Below are 24,528 nucleotides of genomic sequence, written 5' to 3'. Positions count from 1 at the left end.
ATGAAACACAAATTGAACAGAATCCAAAACGCGCATGCACAGTTCATCTGACTTGCGTCTTTGGATTATCTGTAAATAACTTACAAATAACATAAAATAAAGCTGCCAACAGGGAAATATACGTTGATTATATCGTATTAATCTGCGTTATTGTAAAAAGATTTCCAGGCATAAGATAACCCTTTCGCATCTCTACGATTAATGCATTCCTTGCTTATGTGAGCATTGTGTGTCTCTACCTTTTCAAGATGCTTCACTGCTTGTTTGGAATTTGTGACTCTAATAATTGAGGCTTGATCCTAATATACCTTGACCTCCTGCTGTTTGGCAAATGCTGTGAGCACTGTGCTATCCATGCTCTTACTCACAGAGTATTTGTGTTCATTGAGTCTTTGCTTTAACTGCCGCATAGTTGCACCAACGTAAACAAGGTCAGAGTTGAAACGCTGATCTTTTATATAGGTATAGAATATACTCCTGGTAAATTATTTTGCTTTTCCTTTCTCTTATTGTTTCTTAACACTCTGTAGATCATTGGATTATGCCAATTTACTATTCGTAGATTATTACTGTTAGCAACTCTCCTAATCATTTTGTTTAAAAAAGGAAAATAATTAATTACTACTATTCTTTCCTGGGTCATTTTGGGAGGATGCCGATTCTAATTCTGAAACTTCGTAATAAGCTCATCTACCTCTCTTCTCCAGTAACCCTGCTGCATTGCTGTCTTCCTAATGTAATCTAACTCTTTATAAGTATCATATACACTTGTGCAATGAGTATATGCCCATTTAATCCCTGCCCGAAACGCTGCATATTTAATGTGCCTAGGATCGATAGAATTCCTCGGAATAATAATGGATTGATAAATTGGTTTGCGATAAATGTCCGCCCAGATTTCTCCTTCTTTGCACGTGATAGCTAGATCGAGGAAGTTAATATTATTAGCACTCTCGTGCTCTAAATCCAATGTCAAACCATATGGGTTATTGTTGACTGTGTTTAGAAAACATTGCGCGTTGTTATCATTTCTCCACAGAATGAAAATATCATCTACGTATCTAGAGTATAATATTATGTTGTTTTGAAAAATGGGCAGGATATTGCTTTCCAGCTGATGCAAGACTAATTCACATAAGACAGCAGACATTGGGCTACCCATTGGCACCCCTCTTCCTTGTAGATGTCTTTTTCTTCAAAATCGAAAAATGATGTATAACGTACTAAGTTGGCCAGCTCTACAATTTGCTTGTGGTATTGCAGCAGGGTTACTGGAGAAGAGAGGTAGATGAGCTTATTACAAATTTTCAGAATTAGAATCAGCATCCTCCCAAAATGACCCAGGAAAGAATAGTAGTAATTAATTATTTTCCTTTTTTAAACAAAATGATTAGGAGAGTTGCTAACAGTAATAATCTACGAATAGTATATTGGCATAATCCAATGATCTACAAAGTGTTAAGAAACAATAAGAGAAAGGAAAAGTAAAATAATTTACCAGGAGTATATTCTATACCTATATAAAAGATCAGCGTTTCAACTCTGATCTTGTTTACGTTGGTGCAACTATGCGGCAGTTAAAGCAAAGACTCAATGAACACAAATACTCTGTGAGTAAGAGCATGGATAGCACAGTGCTCACAGCATTTGCCAAACAGCAGGAGGTCAAGGTATATTAGGATCAAGCCTCAATTATTAGAGTCACAAATTCCAAACAAGCAGTGAAGCATCTTGAAAAAGTAGAGACACACAATGCTCACATAAGAAAGGAATGCATTAATCGTAGAGATGCGAAAGGGTTATCTTATGCCTGGAAATCTTTTTACAATAACGCAGATTAATACGATATAATCAACGTATATTTCCCTGTTGGCAGCTTTATTTTATGTTATTTGTAAGTTATTTACAGATAATCCAAAGACGCAAGTCAGATGAACTGTGCATGCGCGTTTTGGATTCTGTTCAATTTGTGTTTCATACATTCCATTTTAATGCTCTTTTTTAATATTGGTTCAACTGAAGATGGCTGTTAAAAAAAACGGTTGAAAACATTTTTGTCACATTAAACATTTTTATTGCTGGATAGTTAAAGGTGTTACTTATATTATTTACATTTATTCCAGTATAAGTTCTTGTTTTATTTATTTAATTATGAAAGAATTTATTATGTATGAAATATTTTAAAACTAAAACAAAANGGATGCTGTGATTCTGATTCTGAAACTTCTTAATAATTTAATTCTTAAGAATAATTCTTTTTGTCACATTAAACATTTTTATTGCTGGATAGTTAAAGGTGTTACTTATATTATTTACATTTATTCCAGTATAAGTTCTTGTTTTATTTATTTAATTATGAAAGAATTTATTATGTATGAAATATTTTAAAACTAAAACAAAAAATCAGTTCAAATACTCTTTCAGAGGATGAGTTTTACTGTAGGCATTGAATAAAAACTGGCTTAAAATAGAAATAGAGGAGGAGGGCAGATTGTAAAAACCAAACAATATTCATTATCTGTTAGAGAAGACTAATCTGATTAAGTTGTCAATCATCGCTTATTGTCATATATATTGATGTTATTAAACTTCTATTTTATTGTTGGAATTAAGCTTACTGTACAAAGAAACCATAAACTTTTCCCATGTTATTCATTCATTTGACAAGAATTGTAGTACAGTAGTAATGGGGAAAAAATAAAACAGTTTTAAGGATAAGACAACAGCATTTATTTATGAAAGTTCAAAGATCATATTATGAAGGCGATTTGCTGGCACTTTAAAGTGTAGGAACATATTTAGTTTTCATACATTTATAATGTAATTTATGAACTTAACAGCTTTGTAGTGGCTAAATTATAATTTTTAATAAATTGGTTATTGAAAAACAAAATCAAAAAATGTTTGAAAAATTACACCTACTCGATAACTACAAAGCAAACAAATAACTATATCAGATTTTATTAGTTGCTTAAATAATGTTATAAATGCAAGAATACCAAATACATTTCTTATTCCTTAAAGTGGCTAGCAAATCACCTTCATAACTCAAAATATTCAATCTCTCACTACCTAAACCAAACTTTGTTCACCCTTCTGTTCATAATAACAGTTTCATTTTTCTTTTTATTACTTCTGCCCAGATTGTTTTTATGAATTAATAATTAATTAATGTTTATGTTTTGTCATATTTTTTATGCTCCATTTAAATAAAGTGTCCTGTACAATCTGTTTGCTATTTAGAATTCAATTAAAATGTGATTTTTACAGCTGAAAAGATAAATAATATATATATATATACATACATACATACAGTGTGTGTGTGTATTAATTATGTATGCTATGTATAATTTTTGGTATTTTCACATTCCTAATTCCTGATGCAAATTTGATGTTTTCGTAATCCATCATGTTCTTCACTTTATAATGACCAGAGTAAAAATACAATATGGCTGTTGGCATTAATGTACCTCCGAATAACAGACACCTCTAAATAGTGGACAAATTTCTTGGTCCTGATGTTTGCTTTTCGGAGGTTATACTATATATCAATCACACTGCAGAAGACTGCCATACTAAACATATGCCACATAATCAGGGAATTCTTAAACACAAATACATCCACTAACAGTACGTAAAGAAAATATTTTTTCCTGTAGTTATGTCTTGACTTTGGTCTGGCATTGTACTAGATAACGATATATGTAAGAGAGGAATTACTGAAAATTTATCATCATTCAAGCAACACTTCAAGGAGTGTCTAATAATATCAAATTTGGGCCAGAAAATAGGAGAGAGCTAAAGATGAGGCATGTTTATTTGTCTCTAGTGGTGTCTGAAAAAAATGCAATGACAGATGATTATATTTGACATGTTAAGATTTTTATTGTTTTGGAAGATGCTTTTTCTAAGTTTAGACAAAGGAAAAGCTGTTGGATGAGATCATAATTGCAATTTCAAATTTGTGGTAGCCTGCATCATTACATAATCTGCACTTGCTTTCAAATTGACTTTTAATCACAGATAACCTGCAAGTTATTTGCAGAAAATTATAGTAGTCTATTATTTTTCTTTTTTGTTTTAAATAATAATTTAAATATAAGAGTAATTTTATAGTATTTATATGCAGGAAAACAAGTTACAAAACGAATGCTATGTACACAGGCAGAAGTCTTCTGTAGTAAATTAGGTTATAATTTCTTTGCCAATGATGAATGGTATAAGCATTGGTGTGAAGTAAGAAAATCAAAAGGTTGTCAAGTTGAAGATATTATTGAAAATATAGAGGTATATTTATTTTTATTATTGAAAATATTGCATGTTAAATAAAATGAACGATATATTACATTTTGAAAATTATTGTTGAAATAATATTTTGATGTTTATTTTCTATTAGTATCAAGTAAAATTCTGCTTCTTAAAAAATTTTTGAAATATTTAAAGTAATCTTATAAAGAATTAAATAAAATATAATTAATTTTCAAACATTTGAAATTTTATTTTTATGATTAAAATCAAAACAAAAAATTTTAATCATAAATTACTGTTTAGAATCATATTTAATATGAATTTTCTAAATTCTGTTGATAAAAATTCTAATATCAAAATGTCAACTGATAGTGTAACAATTGAATGAAATCTTTTAAAATTTCTAGAATTGCATATCATTTGATTTCAAAAAAATACTTTTTTGTTTTTTTTAATGATGTTTTATTTTTCTCTTATAATAATTTAAAGAAAATATTATAGATTGTTTTTAGCAGAATATTTGTTGTTTGGGATGAATTCAAATCAGAAAAGTTCTTGACAGTTGCACTTAATAAATTGAATCGAACTATGATCATTCTAATTTGGAACAGAAAAGTTTGATTAATTTAAGAATAAGTTTAATCTCACTCTGTATATAGATTACACTGTTATAACTGTTACTTTTGTAATTAAGTTAATTTTATTCTAATTCACATATATTTCTACTTTAGTTTTCACTAAAAACTAATTACCAGATTTTTGATGTTGCTTCTTGATGTTGTCCAAAGTTGGCTGATTGAATAGACTTATCACAATCCAAAGTGCATTTCCAATATTATCAATAATAAAGCATATACTTTTGAACTTGATCTCTGACCTCATTACTTAACCTACAAAGTGTGATAAGTCTGTGCAATCACCCAACTTTGGGCTACATCAGAAAGCATTAATTCAGACAAGAAGCAAGAATATTTGCAAGAAATTCTATGAAAAATAATCTAACATTTTGTTTTCCCTAAAAACATTTCTTGGAAATATGCAGTGGCAAAAATATGCACAGAAATATGGTAAATAAAACAATATAAATTTTAAAATATTTTAGCTGATGAGGGAATTATTGCAGTGTTCTCACCAGCTAAATTAGCTTGATGAGAACACTGCAAGTATCTATTATAGATAGAAAATTTATTTATTACAGACAATTCTAGTAAAAAACATACTTTCTAGTTGTTATAAATGTAACTGAATATATATATGTGGGTGCTTCAAAAAGTTCATGGAAGAAGTCCGTAACTAAGAATTGTTTGGAAGGATTTTGATTTCAATGCACCTGAACATTCTTGTACTAACGTGTTATAACATGTTCAAACATGAACTCTTAAATGCAGGTAAGAACGCAGTGCCGCCAGTTGAAAGTCAAGCACCATTCGAGCAACATGGAATCCACCAAAATCGAGATCAGAACAAAAATTCTTGATTGGGTGAATAGGCAAATCATTGATGCTCTGAAACAAGTTTATGGTGATAACGCTCCAAAGAAGTCAACAACCTACAAATGGATAAGTCACTGAAAGGTACCAATTTTCCATCAGTTGAAGATGTAAAAAGAGCTGCTCTGACATGGGTCAGATCACAAGATCCTCAGTTCTAGTCAGATGAACTTAAAGGCTGGTATCAACATTTGCAGAAGTGTTTGACCTTAATGGAGCATATGTTGAAAAATAAACATCATAACTGAAATCATTTTTTCATACTATCCTTTTTCCATGAACTTTTTGAAGCCCCCTCATATATATATATCTTGTTGCTAATGTCATAATTCTGTTAGTATGCAAATTTATGAGTATTACTTAAGTATTCAGTATTATTCAATGATTTTTAGTTAATAATGTATGTTTGTAATAAAATATCATAAGTACAAAAATACAACATGTGGTATTTAATTGAAATTATTTTATATTTATCTGTTTATTTAAAAAGGATTGGAAGTATAAAGATGAATTTTATATTTGTGTGTTTATATTAAAACATCTTGATTTATTAGTAAAACTGGAAAAGAGATCAAATAGCTACAAATTAATTGAGTTTTAACGTTAATATTAAATTAAATAATAACTGTTTGTTATTGAAATCACTATAAAGACTAAGTTGTGGCAAGAAATAATCGGGTGAACTGAAGAAAATAATATTAAATGCACATATTGGAGAAAGAGCATATGGCATTGTTTTAATTGAGGTAAGTTGAATGTTTTATGGATTGTTTTGATGTGTTTTATTTTATACAATATTACATTGAATTCAGGTTCTTATCAGTTTATTATATCACTGTGATTTTATAAAAATATTCTGTAATAAATACAGATTAGTTTTCAAAAAATAAATAAATAAAATAATAAAATGACATTTTTTTTCTTTCTTTTTGAAAACTAGAATTAATTTAAAATTTCATTCTGATAGTTAAATGAGCCTACATTAAAACTTTTTCCAAATTAAAATTAATTTTCAATTGTAAAATGATATAATAATAAAATTGTATTTACAAATTTTGATAATATTAGTTGTTTCTTGAAATGTATTATTTTTTCAATCTTTCTCTTGCAATTTATATTTCTTATTTGTATTCAAATTTCTAATATTTCTATTTTTATATATTACTTTATCAGTGGTTTAATAAATTGATTGGGAACTACATACTAATAATAAAGTATTTCACAGATAATGAAATATTTTCAGGTTAATGAAACTACTACTACTACAGCTACTACTGATGGATTGAAAATTTTAATGCAGCATCATAAATTTAAAAGATATTAAAGTGAGAAATATGAATAAGCTTATAATGAAAGAAAATCAAGGTAAAGAAGTGAACAGTGGAAATAAATATTGTAATTTGGAAAAATACAACATGTACCATATGTTTTTTCATTTGATGAAATATTTGATATACTTAATTCATATATTTATATCGATCTGACCACTTTAATAGAATGGAAGGAAGGATTCTTATGAAGATTGAAGTTAGAAAACAATGCATTTACATTATCTACAAAATAATCATGTATTATCCATTATTTCTTAATGAATCATTAATGAAATTTTTTTTAAAGTTATAATTAATTTTATACAATTCACAACACTTGATGATGATACATGTATTTAATATGCAAGTAGAAAACATTTAAACATTTTAAAAGTTATTAGCCTGTTAAATAAACAAATCTTAAAATTTAAAATCAAAATTTTTCAATGAAAATTTTAAAACAAAAAGTTTTTTGCATTATTAGATTCTTGTTCCTTTTATACAATAGAGATTTACTGTCAGTTCTAAAATAAAGTTTGTTTAAATTTTCATTAAAGGGAAGTAAAAATTAACTGTAATTTAAATATGAAAAGAGTAATGATATAGAAATTTATTATTTGGTAGATATGTGTTTTATACAGTGGAATTCCTGTCTATTTATATTTCATTATTATAATTTATCTACATTTCAGTTTCATCTAGTTGGTGAGTATTATAAACTGGATGACACTTATGTTTTTATGTTTTATAATAAAAAAATAATTACATTCTGAAGTTTAAATCTTAAATAACGATAACTTTTTTCTTGTCTGTGGGTATTGAGAACTTTCTCCATATCAATCGTGGATTCACTCAGGACTACAGGGGAGGTGATCAGATGGTGATAAATGGGGTCAGATATACAGTATCTGGGACAGACAACTCATAAATAATATCTGGGGTTGCTCATCCAGATTTGATCCCAGGACCCAGAGTGATAGACATGTTTTAATCACACCAGCCATCTGGCCATTTAATAATATCTTTTCTAATTTCTTTAATTATATCATTTAAATTTCTAAAAGTAACTAAAACTTTTTCTGTTAGAATTTTGTTTCTCTTTATTAAAATGGATAAAAATAATGGTGTATGGAGAAAAATTGATAAATTGATTTTTCTGATTGTATTGAAATAGTCATTTTAATATATTTTTTTCATTTTAAGTAACTTTATTCGTATTCTGTAAAATAACTTTATTTTCAACAATTTTGATGTTAAATATTATTTCAGTATATATATTAAAATCATAAAAATGATAAAAATTTAAAAAGTATTCAATGGAGTCGAAAATTATTTTAATTTAAAAATTTATAAAATACAAGAAAAAAAAACTCTCTCTTCCGACTTCAGAGGTGATTAAAACATTCAAACAACACTTAAATCAAGAAATAATTATTTTAATTCTTACACTTCATACAATTATAAGTAACCTATCATAACTTATAATTGTATGATGAAGTGTAAGAATTAAAATAAGAGACAGAGTTTTTCTTGTATTTTATATATTTTTATATTGAAATCAATTAAATAATTTAGAAAACTACTTAAAAAGAGTTGCTTTACAACAAAAGTAATCACAACAAAAATGGATGAAGTTGGTATGGTATACAAATTGAAACCAAAGAAAAATTTTACAACAATACAGTAGAGCGTCAATTATCCGAATCAATTGGGGACTGGGGTTCAGAAAATCGATGTTTCGGATAACCAATTATGTACGAAAAAATATATTAATCTATCCCATGTTGAAATTTTTCTCCATTACGTGTCACATCACGTTGAACTTTCGTCGATGTTAAGCCTAATGAAGACTATTGTATCATTAAAAATTATTTCTTTACTAGCAGACCCCGCCACGCCTTGTTGTGGCTCAAAATGTATCTATTATAAATGTATAACACTTCCCCCGTGGGGGGGAATTTTTCGAAAAATTTCTTCTTAGTGTACATTCTGTTGACATACCCTATTAAAACGCAATCAAAAATGCAAAAACTCGCATCTAAAATAGTATAATAGAAGCCAAGTTCTTCACAGTAAGCCTTAATTCTGTCCCTCTCCCCCACAAGGGAAATATCGAAAAATCCCTTCTTAGTGTACATTCTGTTGACGTACTCTATTAAAACGCAATCAAAAATGCAAAAAACCACATCTAAAATAGTATAAATAGAAGCAAAGTTCTTTACGGTAAGCCTTACGGAGAAGGCTTACCGTAAAGAACTGTCCATCTCCCATGTTTAACGGAATAATATACAGCCTATGTCCACCCTGAAGTTCCATTCTAAATATTGGTGAAAGAATTTTTGAAATCGGATGCGTAGTTTCGGAGATTACCTGCTGCGTACAAACTTACATACATACAAACATTACCTCTTTATAATATTAGTATAGATTTTGTACAAACAAAATAAATATATTGAAAAATATAAAAACAATAAAAAATTATACTTCAGAAGTTAATTTAGTATCAAAAACGTAAAATATTTGAGTAGCCCAAGACATAGCCAAAGATTGCAGCGCCACAGCACTGGCGAAAATTTAAATTTGCCGACTGGAATTCTTTCAGATAATTGACTTTCAGATAATCGACGCTCTACTGTATTTCAATTTAATATACTGTAATGCAAATTTTCTGCACTGAATGATATTTATAGAATAATAATATAGCCATTCACCTTGGAATCAAACAATATTTCATAATATAAATATGGTGAAACAACTATGCTACAGTAGTATCATTGCAAAAAAACTCATAAATTATATAAGAGACTATTGCAATTAATGCAATACAATAAAAGATTTTATTCAAATATTTGTTTAATTTTGTAAATTATTATTTTCTTTTTATGAATATTATATAACAATTGTATTCATTTGTTAAAATAAAATTACTGTATTTATTTTTTAATGTTGTATATTCAATATGAATTAATATTTATGTTTAATAAAAAGTCTTAAAAATTCTTTATGGTAATGAATTATAATGGCTAATGTCCAAAGTAATTTAAATTATTATATAACACTTGTAATAACTAAATGTTTCAATTAAATTTTTATGTATTAATTCATTTACTATTCTTTATAAACCATAGTGTATAGTAAGGAGCATTAATATATTTATTTTAAAAATTAGTTCAGACACTTTATAATCTCAGCATGATTATCAAAATAACAGTTTTCTTGAAAGAACAATATTTTGAACATTATTAAAGCCAAATTACATCAAACATTCAAATTTTGTAATAGATACAATCAAACCTCAAGTTTTGAATGCTCCTTTTTTCAAACAATTCAGTTTATGAACAAAATTTTGAATGCCATATTTGCTCCAGTTGCTGTGTGATAATTCAGTTGTTGAACAAGCTACTCAGCAGAGCCAGCCACCCATGGTTAACTTCTTATACTTCCTGTGTTAGAGAAATTTGACAATTCAACTAATCAACAAGACTTCTGTGGTGCTGAGATTGCCTTGCTTCACAATACAAATCATTGATAATGTTGCTATTTAGCCTAAATTACATTTCAATGCATATGCAGGAAAGATACTATTTCTGTTTTTTTTTGGTACATGCCACAATTCAATTTAAATCAAATTAATTAATAAAAATTGTGTTAATTGACATTCACATAACATAAATGGCATTCACGAATTTGTATTTAAATATGCTTAACTTAAATTAAATGGCAAATTTTATTAATATAATATTACATATTATAATATTAGTACTTAAGATTTACTAATACTATGCGAGGTAATCAGTTAATTAAAACTAAAAATAATAAAATAATAATTAAAACTCTGACTTTTACACCAAAACTGAAACTAAAATTTAAAATAAAGTTAAAATTAATTAATTTAAATTTAAATTGAAATCAAATCAATTGAAGCATAATATTTTGGAAAGTGTGGATAAAGTATGTGTTGTCTGTGTTGATTGATTTGGTTATATTTTATGCTGGCAGTCAGAGTTGAGTCTCCATATATATAGCACTTCTTTGTAACATGTTGGTTTCAATTTCAGTTGGCAGTGACAGAACATTTTGCTTTTCATATATATAGAATAAATATAGATGTAGATATAGATAAAATAATAATATATTGCCTTTATAGGCATTTTTATGCATGAAAAACAGTTAAAAAGGTTTTGTTTTGGGGGTTAGGAATGGATTAATCCATTTTATATTGTTTCTTATGGTAAAATTTGTTTTGGTTTTAGAACATATTGGTTTTCAAACAACTTTTAGGAAGTTCAAAACCTGAAGTTTGAGTGTATTTTAAAATTGATTAAAAATTACTCACATACTGTTTTGGAATTATGCATTGGACTCACACAGATCTCGAGCAACTCCAAAGGAAAACAAGAACAACACTTACTAAGCATAAACATCATCATCCTAAATCCACCATAGAAAGATTAACCCTTCCACATAAAGATGGCGGACATGGTCTGATTGACATTATAAACCTTCATTATAAACAAATACAGTCACTGTGAGAGGTTTTCTACAAGAAATGAGAAACATCACAGTTACATAAAGCAGTAACTGTAGCAGACTCAAATAACACACCATTAAGCTTACACTCAATCATACAGACATGATACAACATATAAAAAGCACAGACACCATCAAGCAATTGTGGGCTCAAAAGGCACTCCATAGCAAGCATCCTTATGACCTGGCCCAGGATTTTGTTGACAAAATGCGTCACAGCTGGATAGATCGGGGATGCCTCTTTGGGGGGACGGAAGGATTCATGATTGCCATACAGGATCACGTCATAAACACTAAAAACTACAGAAAACACATACTCAAAGATACAACCCTCACAAATGACACATGCAGAAAATGTCACATCATGCCAGAAACTATACAACACATTACTTCTGGGTACAAGCTGTTGGCACAAACAGATTATTTACAGGTATAATCAGGTAGCAAATATAATACACCAAGAACTTGAAAACAAACACAAATTATTAGACATCCACGAGCCATACTACAAATACATTCCACAGACAGTATTGGAAAACAACATGCACAAAATGTACTACGACAGAGCCATTATCACAGATAAAACAATTTACCACAACAGACCAGACATCACACTCATTGACAAACACAATAAAATCACATACATTATAGACATAGCCATTCCAAACATTCACAATGTACAAAACATATGCACTGAAAAAGTTAGCAAATACACAGAACTTGCCCAGGAAATAAGGCATCTGTGAAGGATGGATAGGGTGCTTATTGTACCTGTACCTGTCGTTCTCTCCTGTACAGGTGTGATACCACACACACTACACAAAAGCATGGGAACATTACAATTGAATAGAAATACATACATCACACTACAGAAGGTCACTATATTGAATACATGCCATATTGTTAGGAAATTTAATAAGGAAAAAGACACTGACAAACTTATTTAATTTTAGTTTTTGGTTGCTATGCCTTGACTCTGGTCTGGCATAGTACACAGCCATCGATGTGAACCGAGTATAACCCACTAAACACAACAACAACAATAATAATAATAATAATAATGTAATTGCATGGTTACAATACTTAAAACTTGTGCATAGAACCAAATTTTAAATGCACTGTGAGAAAAATAATGTGTATTGTAGTTTAGGTAAGTTAAATATCTACTGAAGAGAAGGAAAAATTTCTTAAATAATGCATTTTAAACTTTAGTTAATTAACCTTGTTTTTGCTGAAAATAATTAATTGATAAGAAATATAGCATTAACAAATAGAAATTTGTTGAACAAGACTAAATTATCTTACTAAAACATGGACTCAGTTTGGATAATATGACTTTTATATTATCCAGATAGAGTCCATGTTTTAGTAAGATAATTCTTTATTTTACTAAAATTCAATACATAAAGAAAAACTATAATTTTCAAGTACTACATATACTCATCATCAGGAGTTGAAATTAATTTGAATCATACATCAATGAATTGTTATAATAACAACTTATTTAAAGTATATGAAAAGTACTGTACATTTATGTTTTATTTTATAATTATCATCTTAAATATTATCAAAATATTGCAACAAAAAGCAAAATAAACAATCTTATTGTAAAAAATCATATATTTATGCATGTGATGATGTTATTTTCCATTAAATTTATAAAAGAATGTATAAATAACTTTATTTGTAGGAAAATTTTTATTCCTTGTAACTATTTTCTATTGTTAGACACTAAAGAATTGCACAAGTCTTTATTTAATCTATAATAATGGAAATTGTGTCAGAAAACAGTTCTAGAAATCAAAGTTTTTGATCTTTATAATAAAATTAGATTTATATATTACATATGCTGTGAAGAATTTGTTTTAACATTCATATATATTTTGTAAGTTTAATTTAGTATTTAATGACTAATTGAATTTATAGCAACAAATTAGGAAGTTATTAGTAATTATAATAGTTAGATGATGATCTTTATTGAATTTAATAATGAAATAAATTTTATATAAATTAATGTAATTTGCATTTTCAGTCATTTTCAAGTAAGAAGTTATTATTTGTGATTATACTTCTTTGAAACTCTAATACATTTTCTAATTTAGTTGTCAAACCATAAAACGGTTAAAATTTTTATTTATTTAATTTTTTTAATTACTACAGTTTAGTACTAAATAGCTAATGTAAAATTAATATATTTAACATCTGATTATTATTAATTTTAATCTTGCCAATTTTTATATATTTTATTTATTAATGTGAGATATTTTCTGTTTCAGCCTTGTGTAGATGATGATGGAAATAAAGAAACTTACAATACATCTGTTACGGATAAACAGTCGGAAAACAAGCAGTATTCAGTCCTAACATTTGAAAATAGTGCCTTGTCAGATAATATAGCTACCAGTGATGCAACAGAAGATAATTATTCTGATTATACTGCTGTAAAGAGGATAAGATTGAATAATGAAGATGAACAAAATGCATTTCCTCAGTCTAATGAACCAGTTTGTGAAGAAGAAGAAAAATGTAAAGCGTATCCTGTTGGAATATTTAGTAACACAGCTACTCAAAAACTAACAGTACAAGATTTATTGAAATATAATCATGAATTAAGTATTAAAGATAATACTGATACAGAGAATGATGATGATGATCCAATTGCTGTAGAAGATTTAGATTATTTATTTACATCACCAAGGAAAAAAGGTGCTCAGTATCCTCCAGAATTCAAAGAAAGAGTTGTAAAGTTTGCTTCAAAAACCAACTATAAAAAAGCAGCCAGAAAATTTGGGGTACATCATGCAACAGTTTCAGTATGGTGCAAAGAAAAAGAGAGGGAGAAATTAGCAACATCAGCTACAAAAGATCCAGAAGGTAATGGTAAGTCAGCAGAGGAAAAATTTTTAGTCTGGATTCGTGCGTGTAATGAAGCAAGTGTTAATATTAAACATACTGATGTGAGAGAAAAAGTCAAAGAAATAATTGATTCTGTTGGTGAAAATGAAGTTGAAAGAACTTGCAAGTGGTTCTATTTATGGTATAAAACTAAAATTTTACGTGAAGGTTGTATAGAATATGGATTAGCAGATCTGATTTATCCTCCATCTTGGAAAATTGAAGTGCTTAAAGTTGCCCAACGTCAGAGTTGTAATTCTGCTGCTAATTGTTTTTTTATATGTCGTAAACAAGTAGTTGAATGGATGAAAAACATTGATCGACTTCAAAAACTTGCAGAAAATGGACATACTAAAACTGGGTCTGGGAGAAATGCATTATCAGCAGATGCAGATAGAGAGATTTGGGAATGGTATGAATCGTGTAAAGCTCGAGGTTGTACACCAAAGTCCAGGGAAATTAGGATAAAAGCAGTGGAAATTTTTAGAAAACATGGCCATTATGGTGCCAAGGGAAGTGCTGGTTGGTATAAAAGATGGCGTAAGCGGTTTGGAGTTCCAGTACAGTCTCAATTAGAAACTGAAGGTGATAATCACAAAGTTGCCTCAGAAGGAGTTTAATAGAGAGGGGAAATAATCTTGTTTGATTTATATTTTTATCTCAGTGAAAAACCATGGTTTGAATATTCAGTCTATATGGTTGTCCCAGTGAACAATATAGTGATCTGAATGAGAAAAATTTAGTCTGCGTATCAACAAAGTTACAGGGTTTTATATTGTGTTTGTGCTGCTTTTTTGTGGTAAAATGGCCAGTAGAGCCAAATTTATGCAATGTAGCCAGCAAATATAATAAGAAAGACAAAGTATATGTAATAGTGAGGCCTTTGCATTTGTTACATTCCAAATTACGCACTAATTCATCTGTGAATTCATCCATGCCATACTTTCCATAGGTTCAACATTATCATTTAGAATCACCACTGTAAAAAACATTAGAATTTCAACAACGACAGAATGAAGCAGATAGAAAAATGAATATTCAATTTCAAAGTCGTATTATTTGATAATACCTTTGTCTAACAAATGATGATTTCTATACAAGTGGAAGTTATATTAATCTGCATAATAAGATAAGTTTTAATAGAACAAGAAATTTTTGCATGTCAGATATATATTAAAAAAATGCAGTTATTCTACAAAAGTGGAAGTTATATTAATCTGCATAATAAGATAAGTTTTAATAGAACAAGAAATTTTTGCATGTCAGACTTATATTAAAAAAATGCAGTTAAAAATTATATATTGTTTATTGTAGTTTCAAAACAGTATGTGATCAGTGTGTAATAGGTGTTCAGATTCTGTTATATTCTGTGAAATTCAAAAAAAAAAAAAAGTTGAGATAGGGATAATCTAAAAAACGGGTGTAAAAATGTTTGAAAAATTACAAAAATTGCATGGGAGAAACACTTAGATATTACAATGGTCACATAATGTCCAATTGGATTATATTATAATATATCAAAATATTTTACACAATTAGGAAATGACAGCAAACCCAATTTGGACCTAACAATGTTAGGGTGGCTAGTAAAAGGTAAATTACAGAATTTAATAAAAGTTAGGTATATTTTATTGAATTCTTTTGTGGTTTTTTTCCTAACAGAGGGGAGGCATCCATCAACCAGATTGGTATATAGTAACCAATAAGTGATTGAAAATTACCAAAAACAGAATGTAAAGTTGTTTTAGAAGATATTGAATGGTAAGGGATTTAACTATCCTTTCAACGTGAGTTTTGAGACAAAGTTCACTATCAAAAATACAGTAGAACCTCGAAAACTCGGCCTAATGTGGACCGACGGGTGGCCGAGTTTGTGAAAATGCCGGGTTATCGGGAATGGGNTATATATATATTAGAAATGTATTCATTGTGAAGCTTTATAAATTAACTGTCATTTTTAGACTGCATCTCCTGTTTGTCTTGAAAAGGCAATCAAGAGTATAAGAAACAAAGGTCACAGTGATAAGAACACTGATTAGGCCATGTCCAAGCCAAATTGTAATTCCTGTCACACCAATAATGTACTGCCATAAAAATCCCATACATCGATGGCTAGTGAAGTCTAAAATCATTCCATCCTCGTGTGTTCTTACTGTAATCTTTCTGATGAACAGAAAGATATTCTGTTTAGTGTTTTGTCCTGTTTTATATATTAGAATATATTTAAGACAAAAATTTTTGTACTCTTGTCTATAAGATTGTTTTATGTGTAGTTATAATTTTTGAATTTGAAATTTTTTTTAATGAGTTAAAGTAGTTAAAATAGTGTTACCTCAAGTTTTATTTCCAGACGTTAGTATTTAGTCAGAGTGTTTTATTAGCACATGCTGGAAATGCCTATTGATTTCATGGAAGAAGCAAAATGATTTAAGATATTAATTTTATATCTTTCTGTTTATATCTATAAGATTCGTAGACATTAAGTTACCATTTTGTAGTAAGCATTTTTATTTATACATCTTATAAAAGTATTTTTTATTAAATGTTGATAAATTAATGAGTAAGTCTTTTTTAATTTAATAAATCATTTAAAATTGGTCATTTAAAAAAAAATTGTAATTCATAGTTTGATTTTTTTTTCTGTTTTTAGTTTTAAAATAACAAGCATGAATTTTGATAAATACAATTTATACAGAAGCATAATTGAAATATTTTTTTTTTTACATTTGCTACTTTTTTTACTCAATTATAAATTTGTTTTTGTTATTTATTATTCAAGTTTAAATCATTCATAAAATTTATTTCTCCACAATATGCCTTCATGCCTTGAGAAAAATTTAAAAAGTAGTAATTGCAATTATTTCATGATCAGTTTATTTTTTTAAATAATTTTTTACTATTATTAAATTAAAGTTTTATCTGACCACAAAATATATTTTTTTCATTTAGGTGTATGTTTAAAATCTTTATCTTTAAAATATAATTAATTTTATATTCATGTTAAAATATATATTGGTATAAATTCAATTTCTTAAAGAAAACAAGAATTATATTTAAAAAACAGTAATATTTCATAAAGATGCTTACTGGAAGAATTATTTTATATTTTTGTACTTAAAAAAANTCAGTCCAATATGATAAATTTATTTTAAAAATTATCATTTAGAGATTCAACATTTTTTTCATTCTCTTCATGGTTTAATTCATAATAACTTTAATATTACATTATCCACAAAACTCTTATGTTTATAATGATGGTAATATACACTAGTATGGATAGGCCAAAGATATTAACAAGTGATTAAATGTTGCTGGACTTGCTAGTGTAATGTTTTTGATTAATTAATTTAGGCAGATCAGTTTTATAATCAACAAAATTTCATTAGTTAAAACCAACTGAATGGGATTCAAACATCAGTTCTCACATATGTATTTTATTGATTGAATCATTTATTCTCAAATCAGAATCTTTTCTGAAATATTAAATTTAAAATAATGTAATTACAGCAATTCATAATACCTAAATTAATCAATTGAAAATATTATATAACTAGTAACTTTAATTATTACCAAAGTTAATATTACATTTTTGTTATAAATTACTCTGCTAAAAACTGTAAAATGTAAGTATTCTCTTTTTTCATTTATCTTATATAAAACAATAGCAATATTATTTTTACCACAAAATACCTGAAAATGAATATATAACTATGCAAATTCCATTATCATAAATGAAATACTTTTAATAATTGAATAATTGAACTGGATTATATAATTATGTAATATAAATTGTGCAATTCATCATCAGTTTTTAAAATCAAAAATTATATATATATAATTATATACTATGAAAGGAAATTGTTTATTTAAATCTTAAATCAAGAAAACAGTTTTATTTTGAATAACAATTTTATATTTGATAGATTTTATAATAAAATTAAGTTTTCTTTGAATAATGCAATATTACCTTGATTATAATTGTTCATTTTAATACTTGCATTTAAATGTTGCAAAATGAATCTTTTATAAGGTCATGGTTATTTAATTATATCTTTGATATGTCAGAGCATTATGTTCTGTAGTGTCTAGAGTTCTAGACATAATTTTGAATTCTATAAAACAGCCATTGAACAGAGAATGCAATTTTGTTTTTCTTGAGCATCTTTTGAGAACTGGTTTTAAAGAAATTTTTGCTGTTTATAAGTCATAATGCCATATCCTTTTCTTGATTTTTTATACATTTGACTGGTTAATATCAATTCTTTAGCCACACCATGAGATAAAATTGAATTCTTTTTTCTGTATGACATAACTTTTTCTTTATTTTCTGATTGGGAATTTAAGTTGTTAGAAAGGCATATGAGAGTCAGCCAACGGTCCCAGCTTACTTAAATTTCTTAAGATATCTTTGCACAGTACATTGTGTGAAGTTTTATAAACTTTAGTGAGGTTAGAACATGGAAGTTTCAGAATTCTCTGTCTGTTTGTGCAAAATAAATATGCAAATTTGTTGTTCTGATAATTTTTACAAATGAAATAAAATGTAATATAAATTTGACATTTATAAAATGTCTAGGTATTTAAAATTTTGATTAGAAATGGTGTAGTTGAAAATATTTAATAAAATGTGACAGTTTAATCATGATCAAACTTTAATTGATTTTTTTAATCAGTATAGTAAGATTACAACAGATGTATTTTAATATACATAATTTGATAAATATTAAATGACTTCCTTCTTTACAAAGTGGAAAAAATTCATTATTTTGGTAGATATGAAAAGATTGATTAAAAATAAACAGGGATTATATATAAATATTATAGGATGTTGTTTTAAATAATTTTAAAATAATGAAATAAAATCAAATATTAAAATCTATGTGGTTTTATATTAGTACCATTTGGTCTTGTTTTATACATGGGTTCAGTGTCAGAAAATACTATATAAAATGAAATTCCATTTAAATTTGTGTTGCATTCCAAGTAGTTCCAGATTATTGTGTAACCATTTATAATTAATAGAAAAAATTAAAATGTTTTATTTATGTTTTTATTATATCATATCAAGTACTCTAATTAAGCTAAATATTAGCAAATCAGGATATTCACTGTAGTGAGTGGCATTCAGTAGTAGTATGTGTTTGGAATGTCACAGACTGGATAAGCATGGCTTAGTGGCGTTAGAAGTGAGTTAATCTAATCATTCTTCATTTGTGAAAACAAATTGTGTATCAATCTTGCATAAAACAAGACCTTACTGTATAATACTTCTGCTTATAACTTTATAAACCCACTAAAATATTCTATTAAATAAATTTTAATTTCAATCTACAGTAGAACCCCTCTAGTCCGTCACTCCGGTTAATCTGACCGTGGTCGGAGTCGAGAAACTTGTCCCGACTTGTCGTTGACTCACCGTGCGTGGCGTTTTTCTGTGTTCATTACAGTATATGTTTTACATTGTGTGTATGTGTACAGTTGTGTGTGTTTTCAACGTGTCAGGAGTGAAACATAAACACGTTACTCTTTCATTAAATGAAAAATTAGCAGTGCTACAAAGACTGAACAAAGGGGAAGATTGTTTATTTTACTTTTTTCTGATAATTCGATTTTTTTTGTGTTCCGACCATACCCCCAGTCCCAAAAGTGATGGATTAGAGGGATTCTACTGTATATAAATTTTTTTAACAGTTATTCTTTGATGTGTTATTAGTTTGTTTATTCTTTTTAACATCATAAAATTCAAGTAATGATATGAATGTTAACAAAAAATACCAGAATGCATTAGTTTTTATTTTATATATTAATAAATCTTTCTTTAGAATCATTAATTAAAGTTGTGTGTTTATCTTAAAAATTTTAATTCAAAATTTATTATTGATAAATAAAATAATTAAAATATGCCTTTTTTCATTAATAACAAAAATATAATTTTGTTATATATTTTTATCAACCTCATTGATTTAAATAAAATTATTTATGGAAAATATAAGATCAGAATTATTAATTGTAACATTTAGATTTTAATAGTTTGAATTGTATTAATTTTATTTATTTACTGTTTAAATTGCAGCATTTTCATTTAATAAAAGTGAATATTAAAGAAAAATACATTATTATAATAATACAATAGTGGACTTTATTCAACATAAAATTTTCTTAAGAAAAAAAATTGCTACAAAATTCATAAATTTCTCAAATTATTTAAGAATTTATTCTTATATATGCAAAAAATACAACCCAAACATTTTTGGATGAATAAACATTTATTCTCAGAAATACAAAGCCTATTTACAACTGTACTAAATATCATATGATCAAATAAAATCAAATTACCAAGAACATAATTTCAGAACACTCCAAATTTTAATTATTAAAAAATATATAAACTTTATAAACAAACTATGACCCGGATTCACTAAACTTGTCATAACCGAAAATGTCATAAATAGGCATCATTATATTATAACATAGAGTAATATAGCTTGAATTGTCATAAGTCAAGACAGTTCAAGCTGGCCGATGAGTCTTTAGCTCTCTCAATTGATAAATTACACAGTTCATTGAAAATTTATCATTTATTTTGTCTGTTGATTGAATACATTTTGTTAATGGAATTAATCTGATACTATTGAATGTTGAGGGAAACAATTTTAATTTAATTGAGGAATTGAAACCTCATTTGGAAAGGCATACACATCGTGTATAGCCTCTACTATACTATTCTCTTAATCATGTTAAAATTTATAAACAGAATTGTTATAATCAATTATAGAAATTTTAACTAGCCTTTTCTTTTTGAAATGCTTTTGTAATGTCTAATTTCATTTATGTTTCTGCATATGTTACTAACACTATTCACTTCTTTGAAAGTTAGACCTAATCTCCAATAATTACCTTTTCCACTAGAAGTAAGTTGGATATATCCTCTTTTTATTATTCTGTTATTTTTTCATTTTTCAGCTTCATCTATCAATGTCTGTATTTTGGAAGAAGTAAAATGACTCCTCTTTCTCTCTCATTTTATCACTGAAACATCAGAGACAACTTTCACCATTTAAAGTTCCTGAACTGTATTCCTATTGGACGAAAACAGTATACTCTTGAAATTGGATCACTGATATTTTATCATAAATAATAAATTTGGTTATGATGAGCTTTATGAATTGCAGATATGGTATATTGTAAATTTGTCATATTTAACTTCATTGTGATGATGTTACTTACAACACTCTTGAATCCAGTCTATTTTTGCAATTTGAAAATACAATTTTTATATAATTAAGTTAATATTAGATTGTAATTTTTATTTTTGACTATAATGTTTTTAAGTATATATATCAAATACTGATATGAAATAAAAATAAAATGTACAACTAGAACAAACCTGCAACATTAAGACTTAATTTCATTATTTTTAATTTGAGGGGCTTGATGGAAAAAATGGAGTGTCCTACATTAAGAAGTTTTCAAGAAAAGGGAGTGTTTCAATTCACCAACACTTTATTATGCAACATTTTATTAATAATTTGTTTACAACCCATGAAGCATTGGAGCTGAACCATAAAAGTTTCTTTGAAAATGGATTAATGATGCACAAATCCAAAGTTGTTAATAATTGATTTATTTTAGTTTTCCTACCAAACTCCTCAATTATTCTGTAGTCTATAATGAGATATTTTTTACATATTTCAAATAATTAGCCATTTCACAGTAATAAGAATCAAAATCTCAAATATTGGTAGCATTATTTTGTAATTATTATACAGTAAAACACCTGTGAACCAACACTCAGGGGATCAAAGAATTGTCAGATTACTAAAACATTACTCTAAAAGGCAATTTGATTTGTTAAAAAAGAAAAAAATTGCCAATTGTTTTTGAAGATAACAATAGATTTAACAAAGTTAGTTCATTTTCATGAGAAAATGAAAAAAGTTCGTTTATTAATTTTGATGCTTCACTACGTGTAATAATTTGTTTTTCTTTTTTCTCTTCTATTTCTGTCTCATCGTCTTCATTCATTATCTCAGAACAATATTATTGTAATTATCTTCCCAATCTGATGAACAATTTTCTGTTGCAACTGTTTCTTAAAATTCTTAACATTTTTGCTTATGACACTTGTAATCTGCTGACAATTGCTGAAACTCAGATTGATAGGATATTTCCGATCACTCCAGGTTGCAACAATGAAGATTTTGACAGCAGAGTAAACAAGCTCATTAATTTAATGGATTTATACTCTAAATGGATACAAATTTTTGTGGCCTTTCATAGGAATATTTAACAGTTCCTAGATGTTTCTTTGATTAGAAAGGAGATAGTATTTTTGTATTGAACTACTGTTTTATGAACTAGTGTCAGAATACATAGTAGAGGGATATAGTATTATTGAGTTAAAACAAATACATTAAGTTTATGCATTAAAGTGTTCTGTGTCAGAATAAATAGGATTTTGAATTAGAGGTCTGACTGTATATTTAATCCTCTAAGCTAGTGAGTGGTTTTCAATGTTTAGTGTCGCAGACATCTAAAATCCACAAAATACTATGATATTTCTGCAGACCCATAGTGATCCATGGAACTCTGCAAGGGTCCATGGTCCGTCATGGAGAAACACCAGTTCACCGATTGAGAAACACAGCAGTTCACCGATTGAGAAACACAGCTCTAAACTGTATATTAGACTACATTCTAATGTTTGTCATAATGTTCTGATCATTAGACTGTGTATCTAATATTCTTTTTGTTCCAAGATCTTTTTCTTGATAAATATATTTCAACTTTGTTCTGTTAAACTACACTCTTGTCTTTCTTGCAGAATTTTTTCAACTAATAACATATTTCTGTTTTATCCTAATTTTATGTTTTTATTGCATCACTGCAAGCATTCTTTTATTCATAATTTTTTTGTAGAAATAATCTCATGTACTTAGTTTTTTTTTTCATCTTTTTATTGCAGAAATGTCAAATTATCATAAACTTATATTGTTTTGTCAAAATTTTTTGATAATTCACATAAATATTGCAAAATAATCTGAAAATAACTAAAAGTACTTATTCAGTTGACAGTTTAATTCAGCTTTAAATTGGAAATTATGTATTTTGATCTTTTTTAAAAACACAGTAGATCTTCCACTTTTACTATATATAAATTTTCTATTATAACTGGATGAGATTCAGTATTTCAGTGCTGTGGGTTTTTTTACTATCTCAGAGTTGGTTAGAGTTCAAATTATATTTCCAGGAACATAACTTTATGTTATGATACTGAACTTAGGTGAAATATGACTGTTCGTTTAACAAGTTTTTTAGGAATCAGTTCAGTTGTAAAAGTGATGGTCTACTATATTTAATTTATACATGTATAGAATATTTTTCATACATACCATTTCATTAAATAAATAATTCTGTTATATAGTATTTTTGTATACTGTATATTTTTGTGCTATATTCAATTGTAAAACAATTATTTTGCGCATTTATGTTAAAGGTTGTCCAAATAAATATAAATTGATTAATGATCAAAAGTAAATTTTTTTTCGTACTTCAGTGGAGAACAGTATAAAAGAATTAGCTTTTATTTAATTACTGTATAATTAATTTTCATAATTTTAAACATGTATTATTTGAATTCATCTATCACTATAAAATTATACTTATTACATAAGAAATTAAATGAAATCGTACAAAAAGATGTAAATAAATTGAAAATTCACACACAAAAACACTGAAAGATTATCAAGAGGTCAGGAAATATACAGTATATTATATTAACATTTTCAGTATATGCCATATTTTTGAAAATAAATTGAAAATTTCACTAACTTGGAATAATAGGGAGTGAAAGTTTGTCAGAATTTACAAAAGTTTGAGTTAGCAGGGTATTTTTTCCAATGACATGGAAAACAAGAAGATGGATATACAGTACAGCACAAATGAACTGCTGAATTATTGAGCTATAATATGACTATGTAATTAATTAAATTTTAAGTAATTTGTCTAGAGTTGATGTTCACAGTAATTTAATATAATCAGTTCTATACAAAAGT

General features: G+C 27.3%; 1 protein-coding gene across 1 annotated transcript in view; it reads left to right on the top strand.

Moving 5' to 3' along the window:
- Positions 1 to 15,676, top strand: part of LOC111620181 — a 63,026-nt gene extending 47,350 nt beyond the window's left edge. Inside the window, exons 8-9 of the mRNA XM_023362064.1 lie at positions 4,130 to 4,287; positions 13,855 to 15,676. Coding sequence (XP_023217832.1) covers positions 4,130 to 4,287; positions 13,855 to 15,093 — 1,397 coding nt within the window. The 3' untranslated portion in view covers positions 15,094 to 15,676. The remainder of the gene's footprint in view (positions 1 to 4,129; positions 4,288 to 13,854) is intronic.
- The last annotated feature ends 8,852 nt before the right edge of the window (positions 15,677 to 24,528 follow it).

This window comes from Centruroides sculpturatus, unplaced genomic scaffold (genome assembly GCF_000671375.1).
Source record: "Centruroides sculpturatus isolate CEXI.00-Female unplaced genomic scaffold, Cexi_2.0 scaffold206, whole genome shotgun sequence".
Lineage (NCBI taxonomy): Eukaryota > Metazoa > Arthropoda > Arachnida > Scorpiones > Buthidae > Centruroides > Centruroides sculpturatus.
The sequence above is the reverse complement of the archived record's forward strand: the minus strand, read 5'-3'. Positions and strand labels throughout refer to the sequence as shown.